The sequence below is a fragment of the Poecile atricapillus genome, chromosome Z, assembly GCF_030490865.1.
Source record: "Poecile atricapillus isolate bPoeAtr1 chromosome Z, bPoeAtr1.hap1, whole genome shotgun sequence".
NCBI classification, from domain to species: Eukaryota; Metazoa; Chordata; class Aves; order Passeriformes; family Paridae; genus Poecile; species Poecile atricapillus.
This window is the reverse complement of record NC_081289.1, coordinates 84,360,870-84,376,936: the sequence shown is the minus strand read 5'-3', so window position 1 is coordinate 84,376,936 and position 16,067 is coordinate 84,360,870. Positions and strand designations below refer to the sequence as shown.

The 16,067-nt window shown below is 36.8% G+C and overlaps 1 protein-coding gene across 2 annotated transcripts in view; it reads left to right on the top strand.

Moving 5' to 3' along the window:
- Positions 1 to 16,067, top strand: part of PCSK5 (proprotein convertase subtilisin/kexin type 5) — a 229,289-nt gene that overhangs the window by 12,187 nt on the left and 201,035 nt on the right. For both annotated transcript variants that reach the window (XM_058864245.1, XM_058864244.1), the window contains exon 2: positions 12,484 to 12,588. In XM_058864245.1, the coding sequence (XP_058720228.1) occupies positions 12,484 to 12,588 (105 nt within the window). The remainder of the gene's footprint in view (positions 1 to 12,483; positions 12,589 to 16,067) is intronic.

Here is a 16,067-nt window from a genome sequence, read left to right as displayed (position 1 = left end):
ATTCTCTCAACCCCAAGGTTGTAAGATTCTGCTCTCAAATGAGAAGATCACCAAGGAGTGTTCTTTATATGTGTGAAATTGGTAGTGTCTGAGAGCTGTGACTTGCTTATCATTAGTTTTAGTAAATTTAGATGTTTTGTAATGAATTGAGTATTAGATCTCTTTGGCTTTTCTCTGTAGTCTGAAGTAATTTAGAAGCTTAAGTTAGTTCTTAACTTAATGAGATTAACTACACTTAATCTAAAATGTAGGCCTTGCTGGGGTCTAGGTTAAAAAAGGATTAAGTGCTTCTTCCTTAAATTCTTATTGTAGTTACCATTAAACCCAACGAAAGATTCCTGTGAGTCCATTGAAAGCTTAATTGAATCTTCTAGCACTTTGAAAAATGTAACAGCAAGAGAGACCTGTGTATATCTGAATTAATGTCCCTTTTTTGTGTCACTTTTTTTGTGTGTTTATTATTGTTGTGATTGCCAATAGCAACTTTATGTAGAATATTGCAAGACTGTGCTGGACATTCTGTGCTAGAATAGAGTCCCTTGGTGTGCTGTAATACTTCTCAACTCCTCACTAAATGTTAGTTATGGTTATGTAGCTGTTTTATTTCTTACTGTGTTTGAATACTACATAACGCAAATACTTTTTTGGTCTCATTTGCTCACTTACTTGCTTTTTCTTTTAGTGTATCTTTAGATGCTGTCAAAGAGAATTTTTTTGTTTTCATACTGTTAAACTGTTACATGAACAGGTGCTGCTCTACTTGTCTTATCAAAGTCACTGTGGTTACAAATTGAGACATAAAGAATACTGACGAACCTGGCTTTTACACAAAAAAGTATGAACTTTTGTACAGCTCTAGCATAACCAAGTAAAATAGATGACTATGTCAGTAACCTGGGGTTCTGGACCAGTTGCATGCTTCTCTGTATTTGGTAAAGCATGTTGTACAGAGTGGAAGATATCAGATTTCACTAGAGTGCAAAGTTGAGGAAGTGTGATCTAGGTTAACTGTATAAGAGGGTTGCATTTAGTGCCTACACACCCCACATAGATGAACTTAACTCAGTCTTAGGTATTCCCATGAGTCACTTCTTTATAACTCTTTGGTAAATTATATCAGTAATAGAAGAGGAAATTGCTTAAATCGAGTCTCAGGAGAAAGTCAGTTAAATGAAAACATTGTACTTCCTATGACCAGTAAGAGCTGAATTCAGATTTGTAAGACAAAGTGCAGCATGAAAAGGTTTATTGCTGGCAATATAAATGTTCCCTGTAAACAGTATGACTAGTGTAAGTCACCACATTAGTCATTTTGAATGGTATAAATTCCCTTGCTATTAATGTGCTTAGGAGTTTTATATTGATGTTTAAATAACTGGATGCAGATATAACAATATTTCTACTGTTGTAGAAGAACTGCCTGGTTCTTAAATCTTTTACTCATACAAGTAACCCCATTAGATTTGACTGCTCTTGATTTATGCCTCTGAAATTCGGTAGTTTCAACAGTTATTTCTGACTTGCAGTTTTGTAAGTGAGAAGGTGCTTGATCCCATGGGACTGGGTAGATGTTTACAAGTTTCAGGACAGACATGATGCTTATTAAATATTTCAGAACCAAGATTTAAAGTGAAATGAATATGTGCAGTTTGTTGTGACACTTTCCTTGCAGTAGTTTGTTAAAAAATAAAACCTCTTAACTAACCTTTGTACTGTTTGCATGAATGAGGTAGCCTGGTCAGAACTTTGTCAAGCCTCCTTCTTATAGTTTATTATAATTACATATATGACAGCACAGGTGAAGAAACATTACAAAGAAACAATAGTCTTTAGAGCCTGGAGTAGCTAATAATGTATGGTGTATGGCAGTTCTGTTTGCTCCTTCAGCATTCATGACACTGCATGAGTGTGCATCCTCACGTTACATGTTTTGTGATATAACATGAACTAGGATTGGAAGTCAATAATATAGAGCCAAAGCTCATTTCCATTGACTCAGTACATAGTTTTGACATTTTAAATTACAGATTATTGAGTTAGTAAAGGGGAAAAAAAAAGATTTGAGAAAGCAGTGGCAATTTAGTTGACTTCTCAAAATTAAAGGTTAAGGGTATTTGTTTCCTTTTTGATGGCTTCATGAAAATGATGACTGTGGTACTGAAACAAAATTACCATATTGCCTAACAGCTTCTTTGCAGATAAAAAATATGTTTGTTATAGCTTGAGCTTGCAAATGCATGATGACTGCATTGAAGTCACTTTAAATACCTCAGAGGTTACTTTTGTTTATTCAGCATAATATAAATACGCTTTGTTGTGCTTATTTTTACTTGCAGAAACAAGGTGGTGACTCACTCACTGGGCTTCATAAAAACTGGCATAAACTACCAGTTTATGTTATGCTGGTTTTTGTATTGAAAATAAATTATAGAAAAGATGAATGAAAATGAAGGAAGTAACTGATTTTCTTCTGAGCATTTTCATGAAAAATGTAATGTTGCCCTGGAACTGCAAGCCCATGGTCAGGTTTGCTGCGTAACATCACATTACTTTGACAGGAACATGAGCTTTCCAGTTGCTGCAGCACTCACAAGGCAAAGCTCACAGTTCCAGTTATTAATGCCTGTAATTACTGTACTTGAATTTTAACATTTCACATGACAAATGTGGAAATGGCTTTCTTCACTATCTCTCCCCAGATATTTTAGGCTAATAAATCTGTTGGAGTCTACACTTCATATAAACCCCTCTACCACTGCCTGTCCAATAATCAAGGATCCGTGTTCATTAATTTTTAGGTATGTTTTTGAACATTGTTCTAATAGTCACAACGTGTTTATCAGTCCTAGGATAGAGGTGGATGAAACCTGTACCAACCTTCAAAGAAAATTTTCAAGTACTATAGTGGCATTTTTTTCAATTTAATGCTTGCACAATCAACACAGTGTCCAGATATCTTCAGCTTCTCGCTTTTTATTCATTCTTAACATCACTGAGGGCATATTTTTATGCCCTCAACTATAGGGAAGTGGTACCACATAGCAAGTGTTCAAAGGGTGCTGCTAATACACAGCACAGCTCAGGTATTTTCCTCCCAGAAAAGGACTGATGCATATTATTCTCAGAGCTGAAGCTGCAACAGAGAAGGGTAAGGGTCAAGCTCAAGCCCTGATTCTGTCATAACTTTTGCAAGGAATATGTACTTACTGTGGTCTCCTGTTACCTGTGGCATGTAAGGCTTCACTGCTCATCCATATAGGACTCAAACATAATTTTCACATGGTCTTTATTCAGGCAGCTTTTCCTTGGCTTTATTTACCTGATGGGTGTATTCAGGATTTCTCTTTTTATAATTTGGCTTCAATATTCCTTTTTTACCTGCACTTTTAGAAGTAGCACCATTTTCAATTAAATATGATCAAAGTATATATTTATTTTAAAAATAATCAGTTAACCTCCCCCACTTTTCAGAATTCAATAAGGCAGAGAGTTCGTAATTTCTGTGACAGGATTTACACAAACATATAATCTAAAAAAACATGACACAGTCCTATTTGGAAGGATTGTTCCTCCTGTATAGTAGTGTAGATTCAGTTAATAAATCTTCGTATGATCCAGCATGTGTTTGCCTTAAGGCTGTGATACAGTTTGAATTTATTCTTTCTAATACCTAAATTAATCTTACCTGCTGATTTGTACTAAAACTTGTGATAGAAACTTATTAGGTTTTTGTAATGATGTAAAACACTTTATATTGCTATTTGGTTGCTATAGGTTTTTTGTCTTTATTTTTCAAAGTAACTCCATGTGTTAAATATAGTTACCAAGAGAGTGCTAAAGTAATGCAATTTCAAAAAGTAGAATTTCATTTGACAAGATTTGTTTTAAAATACTACTGTACAAAGTAACCTTCATGCAGAAAGTGTGATTGTAAGAAGCTTTTTCCAATTCCCCTCAACTTTTAAAAGTTATGGATCAGTTAGGAGTCTCAAAGGAAACATAATTTGGTTTATGTTGCTAAATGTATTTCATAATATAATCTCAGTGAAGCATTTCTCTATATAGAAAAGTAGAACTTTGATTTTTAAAAATAGTTTAGAATTAATCTAACTATGAATTTGGAATTCCACATTTAATCCACATTTCAGTTTTAATTAAATTATATTTTAGAATTTAGACTATAATTATGCCTAAGTTATATTCTGTAATGCAGTAGAAAGCCTTGGAAAGTAAAACTATGAGAAAAACTACTTTTATAGAGGTAATCCAAAATCAAATGTACCAAGTGTCTTGGCTTGAGACAACTTAAAGATGTAGGCACTCTGAAATCAGTAACATCCTCCTTGGTTTGAACCCTTTTCCACCAGTAAGGAATGAGATATGAGTAGATACAAGTGAAAAAATGGTACCAAAAGTTTAGTAACAGAATGCCAACAGGCAAGGGAAAGAGAAAGGTAAGTAACTGCTAGATAGCAAACTGCTAAATTTCACAATCCCCAGGGAACAGAGAGAGGCCCCAATGCTGGAAATGCTCTTTCGCAAGACATTGCCAGCTAGAGGCGGCCACATGTCTGGGGGACAGGGGGAAGATAATGTCACACCTTCCCTTCTAAGGTGGCACGCTCCAGACAGCTCTGTCTTTCTGTCTGGTGAGAGAAGCCAACAGACTTGAACTGACTTCACCAGGAGGCACCCACAGAACTCAACCAAAGGCAGCTCAAAACCACCAAATTCAGCCTCTCTGAGATGCGTGAAACCCCAAAAATTAAAAGAGAATCCGAAAAGGGAAGACAAACCCTTTGCCTGAGCAAAGGCCAAACAGTTCAGGAAGCAAACACCACATGGCAAAGAACTGTAAGTTGCCCATGAGAGAGGATTTTAAAAATGCCCATGACAGCATTCCCAGACACATACAGAGCATACCTGTCTGTAGAGTCTTACAGTAACAATTTTTGGGCACAGATAGATATTGAATACAGTAGCATAACTGTATAAAAATCTCAGCTTTCATACCGAATTAGAATATCGAAAATTATAACTGGCCTCAGAATATCAATGTGTTTTAATCCTACTAACAAAAGCATATGAAAATTAAAAGGCTGGAGTTTATTTTTCAATTGAAAGAATTAATGTATTACTTTTTTTTTTAAACAAAATACAGCAGCATCTAAGCAACACCAGTGACAATATCTCAAAGAACATAAGGCTGAGCTACTTTATTTTAATGGCTGTTACTAATTTTTGGCAGTTTTATTTAAAAAGCCAAACTAGCTCAAGGCAAGTGCCCAGACAAAATTTCTCCGTTCAAATAACTGAAACAGAAGTGAAAAATACAAAAGAAGGCTAGAATGGTGCATTTTAATTCAGTAAGGTGATATGCTTTCCTCTCTATTTAAACTGAATAATAAAGAATCCCAGTGGTTAAATAGGAAAGTGTTGTGTTCCCACCATGTTGAAGAGATGCAGCGTAATTTACTTCTATGGAATTGCGGTGTTTCTGCTGAAACAACCATGTGGATTTTTTAATCCCACTCTCTGTTTTGCAGTTTTCTTTATTTTTCATGTGCAGGTGGTTCAGAAGGGAATCTTAAGTTTTCCAGCTGAGCTGTCCTGTCCTCTAGACTGAACATTCAATAAACTGGGCAAGAACTCCTAGTTACAGTATAGGCTTTTTCCATCTACGAGACTCAAAAAATTCTTCAGGAAGAACGGGTATATTGAAGCCAAACTAATTCAGAGTGTCACTATTCAGGAGCAGCAACACTTCGCAGACATCAGTTCCACTCGAAAAAAACCTGAGAAGAAAATGAAGAAACAGATATGAACTGGCAGATATGTTCCTACAATGAGAACAAAGTTCTTATCTCTATCATACAGAGATATCTCCACAATATGGGCAGTTGAATTTCTATTAGTTAAACAATAAAAAAACCTTTCGACTTGATGATAAGTTTGGGAGAGACAGAGCCGTCATCTCAGTCTGCAGCTCAGATGTCTGAGCAGCTCTGCAGCTGTCCTTATGGTGGCTGGTGTTCCAGCCTCAGTATGCTGGAGATCTGTCAGTGCTGATCCAACAGTGGGGTTTTGGAGAAGAGAGCTGGAGGCTGAGAAAGTGTGGTCACTACTGTAGTATTTTATGGTAAAAAAATTGCATCCCAGTCTCCCAAAAAATTCCACTACACAGTTTTGTTTCTTGCAATACAAGTTAAGTTTAGGTCCCAGGTCTGGAATGAACATGACCTTTCCAGATATTGGTGCTTTTTAAAATAACTGAACAGCTAACAGCCTCTGTAGAGCTTTCTTGACCCTAAATGCTGAACCAGAGCCCTGGTTTCAAGATGTGTAACATTTGCTTATCTGGAGTGACTCAAGAAGGAAAGGGAGTGGCTGTTTTCTGTAGTATCTTTGAACTGGTTTACCTGCAGATAACAATGAGCCAGCTGGGGTCAAAATTAAGGGCTATGGGCTTACCTTGTGAGATTTCAGATTTACATTTGAGGTGCACTTTGCATCTTGTCTTGTTAAACCTCGTAAGATTCCTATGGGCTCACTTTTCAAGCTTGTCTTGGTCCCTCTTAATGATATCCCATTTGTCTGCTGTGTCAGCTGCACCGCTCAGCTTGGTGTCTTTCAGGTCATTCTGCGATTCTGTGTATGCTGGTTTTAACAACCAACAGGGAGCTAAATTCCAAATTCCACTCTCTTTCTCCCACTCCTGATAATGAAGGGACAATAAGGAGAGATTATGTGATGAAAATAACAATTTTTTTTACTAAAATCACAGTAACCACAGCAGTGTCAATAGTAAAAAGCACACAAAAAGAAAGTGCCTTAACCACAAAAGAACATTCACCACCAGGTACAAGGAAAAGAGCTTCTCAAAGATAGCACCAGGTGTGATCTCCAAACAAAGGCAATATGGTGAGGAGAGCCTCCACAGCATAGTGTTCTCCCCCACCCTCCCACCCGCCCCAAAAAGAGTAGAAAGAAGGGACAAAACAAAACCTGGAAGCTAGTTCATCTGAAAAAAGGAATTGTGCAGCTGCTGGCTAAGCTCAGTCCTCTGCACTTGCTTGAATTGCCACCTCCAATACTGTTGCTTGGAGCTGTCAAGATCTCAACTCCCACAGTAGCACTCCAGAGTAAAAAATGGGAGGAGGGAAAAAAATTGGTGGGCAGCAGAAGGGACCAAGTCCACCAGGGTTTAAGCAGACAGTTGAGTTTGCTTTTGTGACCAGGGCAAGAGTTGTGCATTCCCAGCTTCTGGCCCTGGTTTTTCCTGACAAAGCCATGCCCCCCAGCGATGTTGTGGGTGATATTGAATAAACAATGCTAAAAACTCCACCCCCTTTTCTCTTTAACTGGACACTATGAAAATGTGTAAAATGATGTCACATAATACACATACAGAAAAGATATTTCAGAGACAAATGAAAATGCTTCAACCTGAAAAAATGTAGAAGTTTGAAATAGAGTTGAAATTATTTTGTTAAAATGAGATGATAATAGTAAACTTAATAAACTTTCTTCATCTCTCTGTTTTTGATATTTTCTTCTGTCAAGGACTTTAAAACTTCAGAAATTTTTTGCAGTTCTGAAAAATGGGAAGGGTCATACCTTCACCTCCATGTGAAATATGATCCTGTACCTGTTTATGATGATTTATATTCCAGCTCTGCACAGGGATAGCAAATTTGTGCTTCTTTGGCTCTTCTGTTGTCTTACTGAGTTCAGAATCATATCTATACCTGATCTGTCTTCCTTTCCAAATCCATTTAGGAGCAAATTCACTAAAGCCTGGGAGAAACAGGGTCCCGTACAATATGTCCTCCAATTCACCAAATCAGTAGCATATTGCTTTCTATTCAGCCCTCTGGGAGAAGAGCACTTTCCACCTAGATGTTTAGAAGATTTGCCTCTTCAAAAAGAATAATTGTTTACAAGCTAAGAAGCATCTCTTAGGTTTCTGCCCAGTAGCTTGAATGACTTCCCTACTCTTGTTCAGCTATATATTGGAGTTTCAGTCACTTTCATTTCAGAATGAAATGAAAGAGCTTAGTCAGATAGGTCTGTTTGGTGACCGTATAAATGTATTTAAAGTATATTTAACAGTAATCTTTAGCATTTGTGTTTCCTTACAGAGTTTGTGGGGACACAATGCCCACGAAAATTAATTCATTCATTAATTATGTCCTAAATTATCTTACTGTTTCCCTAGACTATAAAACAACATACAGAAGAAATATTTTTCAAGAGCAAGCTTAGAAAGTTTGGTTCTTGTTTCATGTTATCTGTAAAATAAACACATTTTCACAACTTTAAATAAGACTTGATAAATATAAATTTAATTTAAATATGTGGATGCTTTAGTTTTCAGGGACAGCGCTGTGACATTGCAGGATTGTTAGTTCCTGGGAACTGAAATAATTCCTGGGAATTATTTAATTCTTGAATAAATATAGCATAGTACAACTGAAATGTATGTATAGATCTATTGAAAATGGTTATTTACAAGTACTACTGCTGAAGAGATTAGGTCTTCCCTACAACCACTGTCCATTCTTTTTCCTTTGGCCAGGCAGTATTTTCCTATTTCTTTTTAAATAAATCATGCCCTCCATGTAAAAAAAAGAAAAAAAAAGGAGAAATTACAAAGATTTCCCAAGGACATATGAGTGAAACTGTCAGCAATCTCTAGCAGTAGTAGAGTAGTTAGCTCTGATGTTTCTGTCTTTGCACTGCTTTTCTCTGAGAGTGCCTCTAGGACTTGGGAGTTAGAAGTATAAAAAACAAGTATAAACAAGTATGTTTAACAAGAACATACACAACAAGTTTTATTGTGCTATAGTTACATGGTTTAATTCTTCCTAGTGGTCCAAGGAACTGGAAGGTCTAAGTCAATTCCCTTTAAGGTAAGAGGAGAAGGCAAAAAAGCTTTTAGTAATGCTGGTGTTACTTTGCTGTGAAAGGCACTGGCATTTAGCGAATATGAATTTAATTGCACTTAAAAGATTTGGGCTCATTTTAATTCCTTGTCAGTTATGAACTAAAGCTGTAGATCTCACAATTCTAAATAATCAGTATCATTATCTGAAAATTAATGGTGTTTGGAAGACATTGCACTGCAATTACCATACATAGTTCCAAGGGCTTAAGTCTGTCTCCTAAGCCCAAGTTCTCAGAGGGACTAGATCTGACAAAGATTACAAAATCCTGTGCTGTCTCCCTTGGGCTGGAAGGATGCAGATGCCTCCAGTGTCTTCCATGGATGGCTAGTTCTGCTAAACTGTAGAACCTCCCGGAGTGCAATCGGGTAATCTCCTAAATTTGCTGGTTTGGATGCCCTCAGAGTGGTCAGCTAGAGCTAATCTTTAAATAAAATAAATAAATAAACATCTTAAACTAGTACAAGGCAAAACACTGAGGACTTGGTGATATTGAGACCTTTATAGCACAAAACAGGATGGATGCTTATTTTCTCTGTAATATGGCCTTTCTGTTTAAACAGTTCCGTGAAGTTGTAAAATCCAGTTACCCATCTGAGCTGAGTCTTTCCAGTAATGTGTGTGCTTTTGTAGCACACAAACAAACTGCACAGACAAAGTAGAGGGTTTCTAATGCACTCTGAAAGCAGCAAGGTTTATAAAAGTTCAGTTACCTTTATAGGTTACTGGTGGGGTGAGTATGCACTTTGCAGGTCTCTGAAGACTTAGAGAACAAGGCTAACATCACTTCCCAGCAGCTAGCACTTCAGTGTTATTTGAGGCTGATGAGTCCTGGAAACATCCAGAAAATAACTGATTACATCCCTCTCTCAGGAAGGCATGCCATCACTTGCTCTGAGCCTGGCACCAAATTTCAGTAACTGTTATAAATAATAGTAATGTTAAAAGAGTGCAACATTAACCTGATGCTACTGGACTTTGTTACAGGCTCTTAAAATCAGAATAAACTTTAGTTGCTGTAGTCAAAAGTAATGGAGTGGCACAGAGTAGAAGAGAATAGAATAGGATAAGATAGAACAGAATTGGAAGGGACCTACAGTGGTTATCTAGTTGACAAATTCAGGGCTGACCAACAGTTACAGCACATTGTTAAGGGCATTGTCCAAATGCCTCACAAATACTGAGCATTGGGGCATTCACAATCTCCCCAGGAAGTCTGTTTGAATATTCTCTTGGTAAAGAAACACATCCTAAAGTTCAGTGTGAAACCTCCTTTGATCCCATTCTGGACCATTCTGATGCATCCTGAATCCTAGTGGGAAGAGATCAACAGCTCCATCTCCTTGTCCTCTCCTCAGGAAGCTGTATAGAGCAATGAGTTTAACCCTCAGCCTACTATTCTCCAAGCCAAAGTTCTCAGCCCCACTTCACAAGCCATGCCTTCCAGGCTATTCCTCAGCTTCGTTGGCCTCCTCTGAATGCATTCAAGGACCTTCACATGCTCCTTAAATTGTGGGGCCCAGACCTGCACAAAATACTCTAAAAGGAGCTTACCAAAGCTGAGTATGACGAGATAACCACCTCCTTTGTCTGGCTGGTTATGCTGTATTTGAGGTATTCCAGGATGCAGTTTGGCCGCACAGCTGCCCAGATACATGGCTGAGTCACACTTACCTTAATGTTAGCCAGCACTCACAGGTTGCTCTCTGCAGGGCTGCTCTCCAGCCACTTCACTCCCATTTTACACTTACCCCTGGTGTTTCTTAATCCCCAGCGCAGAATCCAGTATTTCACCTTCTTAAATTTCATCCCATTAATCATAGCTCTGATCTATCCAGATGCATCTGCAAGGCCTTTGGTCTCTCAAGAGGGTTAACAGCAGCTCCCAGTTTGGTATCATTAGCAAACATGCTTATGGAATACTCAAATCATTGTTCTTAAATATATTGAACAGAATTGGTCCTAGGACTGAGCCCTGTGGAACAGCACTCTTGAGTGGCCACCAGCCAGATATAACCCAGTTAATTGCAACTGAGGTCACCTGCGCTGTGGAGATGTGCTGCTTCAACTGGAATTGCCTGTCAGAGAGAAGGCAGCATGAAAATTACTCTACTACTGATACACTTTCATTAGTCTTAGACAAAAATCAATTTATGATAAACTAAATTGATTTAACTGAATGTTTTGGTATTTTTCTTACACTAGACTTAAGTTACTCTTCCCAAAAGGAAGATACTGATGGACCACCTACACAGACTGGCATCAATATCCTAGATCCAGTTTTCCCTGTTCAAGGAATTAAATTTAAATTGTTGCTGTTTTCTATCAATCAATATCAATATTTTCTTTGTAGTCTACTTACATATTTCCTCAAGATTTTTGTTTTCTAATATTCTAAATACTCTTGGAATTTGTGAGTGACTAATTTCCAGTTCTCTGCAAGTCTTTACTGCTGAGCTCTCAAGTTTCCTGCATGTGTATTCTTATAGATGCAAATTGAGAATAAATCTGGGGGATTTTTTTAAGGTGAAAGTTTTCAAGTGTTGTTCCATCCTCTTTGATGACATCATTCAGCTCTATTTGGAAAACCAAGCCTGTTTATGAGGTCACTTTGAGTTTTAAATGGAAATGACAGTGTGCTTAATTGTCCCTTTTTTGCTCATCATTGAGGAACTTGAAACTAAATTATTAAGTATCTTACAAGATTTGCAGTGCACTAGTAGGTCAAATTCCAAATGAGTTGGAGAGGCATTCTCCCAAAGACAAGGAGACTGAATGTTAGTTTGTAGGTGGGTGAAACTGAAGTTTCAAGTTAAAAATGAAAAATGAAAGCAGACATATTGATGACTCTGGAAAGGAAGATTTCTTTTTCAAATTGTGAAGGCCATCTTACTTCAGTATTTATATTTCTATTGCGTACTGAAGGGATGAGTAAGAAGCATTTTTATTACACCATTGTGAAATTTGCAATTTTGCATGAATTGATTTTTTACCTCAAATGAGTTATCCCATGAACTTAACGTTTCCACCTTTCTTCTACTTTTTACTCTCACTTGACAGAACAGGAAAATTATTCCTGTTGTATAGTCTGATGCCATGAATGCCCTTTTTATAATTTAATTATATAAATAACCAAGACTAGTGTGTTTTACAGTACATTTCCTTAAGCAAACTAGATGGAATGCTTTTTAATAACCCTATAGCCATTTAATGATTTTTATACTTGCCGTTTGAGGACAGTTTGGATATAGATATAGAATTACCTAAAGTACTGCATATAAATTAAACATTAAAAAGGTAGATACAGCCAGACTAAGCAGCTCAGTTATAATCTTTGGTTATGCAGTTACTGCCTGAAGGATACTTCATCCACTTCATATCATATGTCCTTCTTTTGAAAGATGATCAGTGGGTTCAAGTAACATTTCAGCACAGAGGAAATTGCATAATTTATAGACTTTCCAAAATGAAAAACAGGAAACGAGTTTCATTAAATAAAGTCTTCCACTCCTTTTTTTTTCCTTTTCTGCTCTTACAGATTGGAACATTGAAGGACTACTACCACTTCTACCATAGTAAAACAATTAAAAGGTCAGTTCTCTCAAGTAGAGGTACCCACAGCTTCATTTCAATGGAACCAAAGGTAAGAAAATCCATGCATGTGTCTGAGGAAAAAGCCTTTGCATTTTTTATATGAAATACTATACCAGGCGACGTTCACCTGAATGGCATATAGCATTACAAGTATTACCCTATCTGTTTTCTAAGGTTCTACTTCTCATTAAAATAAAGTGAAGAAGATACCATGGTATTAAGTATGTGCTATTCTTGGAACATAAGGTCAACCATTATTCCTGAATGAGTAGCTGAATTTTGATAATGCACTCATTACTGCGTTATGCTTCTCTGTAAAATTTTAAGATTTATGTTCTGCAGATCCCTTCTGTGAAGCAACCAGCTTTAAAAATAAAAATGGTCAATGTGGTATGTTACAATGTTAAGAGGAAAATTTCTCTTGCATTTTTTCTTCTCTTCTTCTGGTCTAGGTCTATGAGGGATTAAAAAGAGTACTCTTTTCTGTGATCTCTTTTCTGTGATCCTTTTGGTTTCACTGATCTTAATTTTAAGATCTGTGTGAAAAATGGTGCCATTTCTTTGTAGCATACACTATAATAGGTAACTGTCAACACAATTTAATAACTGGTTTATAATTAAGTATAATATCCTCATGTATCCTACCCACAACACACATTTGTTTGAATCCTTTAATATCAATGATTAGTAGCTTATTTACTGACTGGAGAATTAGATTGCCTCTGGTTTTTTTTTAGTAAAAAAAGTTTGGTGAAGATCCCATTAGCTTTTTTCATACTGTTCATGCAATGCAGTCTTGCCAACAAGCCCCCGGGCCCCTGGTGTGGTAATAACAGAGTCAAGCTTTTATAAATTATTGGATGATGAATGTTCTCTGTGAAGGATTTGTCAGGTTTTACTTAACAAATCATTCATGAGAAGTAAAAGTTACTGGTGAAAGAGTTTGAACACTGTACAAATTGAGCATCATATAGGAATACTTCTGCCATCTGGAAAACTGTGTTTAGGTCTGAAGTTCCTCTTGAGGATGGGACAAGACCTGGAATGTACACAAAAAACTGTTCAATCCTCTGTTGATAAGGCTGAACTGTTTAACCCTTTGAGAGCACCAGCAGCTCTGCTGGGGGTTAGTATAAAAGTGATCAGGGCCCAAATCTCTGTTCCTATAAGTACTGAGACCCACTCTTCAAACAACAAGCACTGCATGTGGAATAGGTAAGATGCAAAAGGAAGGGAAAGTTCACTTCTGCATCAGTCCATGCTCTTTCTGTATGCACAGAGGTGGAGGGATTGACACACAAATGCACAAGTTCACGTGCATGTGCCACCATAAACTGTGGTGTTATGCCCAGGTCCCAGATACACCATCTGCACCTCTGGCAGGTCGTCTAGACTACTTTGTCCAGAATAGTGAGAGACAATAAAGGCAGAACACAGCCAAAAATCAAAATTAAAATTTATTTATTATGTTGTTTAGGTCTTGTCTCCAATCTATGCTGCTGGTATAGAATTTCTAAATTTCTGAACCATTGTTACATATCACTTCAATATTGAAAAGCTGTAGTGAGGGTTGTATGCAACCCTGTTAATGATTCTGTACCCAAAGAGAAGCTGATGGTCTAATAACTGGATGTGGCAAGAAGTGTTTGTATGATTCACTTTGTGACTGCTTTACTGAACCTGGGTTTTGGAATTCTTATGTGGCTGCAGACATGTCAATAAATGGACATGAATTTGTAGCATAAAGACCATGTTGTCCTCAGTGTGTATAGCATTTAATGATTATTAAAGCAGACTGGCAATTTAATTACTCTATATAAGCTGGTTCTTTTAAAACAAAAGATTTAATGTTAAATAAGACACATTGCATTGCTGTGAGAATTTGAAAGGACCACACGCTACTATATTTATGAGTGGAATGGTATCTAATGCCAATATTTGCTGCAGATTAGTCAGCATGGGTATTTGGGAACAAAGCAACACTGAGGTTTGTTTACAAATAACTTAATGATAATTCACTTAGGCTGAAAAAACTCTCCCTGTTATGTGTACATGGAATTAACCTGTTCTGTGTCGCTTCAGACATGGATCACTAATTTGCTCCTTTACAAAATTTTAAAGTATGTAATTCTGACTGAGTGACAATTTGTTATGTAAATAGCCTGCATATAATGGAAGAAATTATGAAATTTGGCATTTCTAAGATATTGTCAGTGTTTGATTTCATTGTGTGAATGCACAATGAAAGATGTAGAACTCATAGAAAATCTTGTTATTGTGGATTTAAATTAATGAATTGCTTTGAAAATCTTCTGTTAGATTTTCTTCTTCTGGAAAAGCCTCTTGACACTGTTATAAACAATATGAATAGATGCAACAGGGAACATAATAACTAGATATGCTACTTGGTGCTGTGGTCTAGTTGATAAGATGGGGGTTGATCAAAGGTTGGACTTGATGATCTTCGAGGTGTTTGTCATCCTTTATGATTCTGTGATAAACTGAAGACATGTGGATTGCACATTTTGACACGTTCCCCAGCATTAGCCTGTATTAACCTCATAACATCTCTGTTTAGAAAAAAGGTAAAGAATGTGCAGTATAACACAGTTTTGTCAATTGTCATCCACATCCTTACCTAGCAATGCTACGTGTAGTCATTCAGCGAAGAAAAAGATTAAACATAATCTTCTTATGCATAAGAATGGCTGTAATTTCCTTAAATAGATTGTAATGGAGAAAATTTGAAACATAGCTTTAGTCCTCTTTCTCCGACAGTGAATAGTTATGTGGTGTTTTGCATGTCCTAATGGGAAAACATAGAAGTGGAAGAAGTCTGTGGATTTAAAGCAGAGATCAAAGCCAACTGAATGAAATCTATTTACAAAGATTTCTGGTCTCCCCAGCTTATGTGCTGTTTGTGGTTATCTTTGGCAGGGGTCAATGAGAGCACCACACCATGAATCAAGAGGTTTTTTTAGCTTTAGAATTTGCTCTACAAAGTTATTTTGGTTGATACTACCATTCATGAAACAATGGGAGTAGGAGCAAAAAAAAAAAAGTGGGAAGATGTACAGATAGTGAAAAGGTATCATGAGGCTTTAATTCTATATAGTTGAGTGTATTGATGGTAGACTATCTGCTGAAACCACATTATAACAGTATTTGCACGGATGAGAAGAGCTGAGGTATCCCTCTGGGTTTGCTCCACTGGTGAAATGAAGAATCACAAAGTGGGAAACATTGCAAGCAAAGATTGATAACACAGTCTGAGGCCAGACTTTTCATCAATAAAAACTATGAGGGAAATCAGGTGGAGCTTTTCTATTAGTAAAGCGATTACAATTCCAATGAAATGTGAGAGTTGAAGTGTCTATAAAAGACAGTAGTACATGTAAATTAAATGGACAGCACAGCTGGAAAAACTATCTTTTTATTCTGAACTATTGTATAAAATGAGGAGTTTTTAGTAAGGTGCTGTGATAATGAAATTGTGACTCTTATATCCCACAGAATAGGTAGAATAAA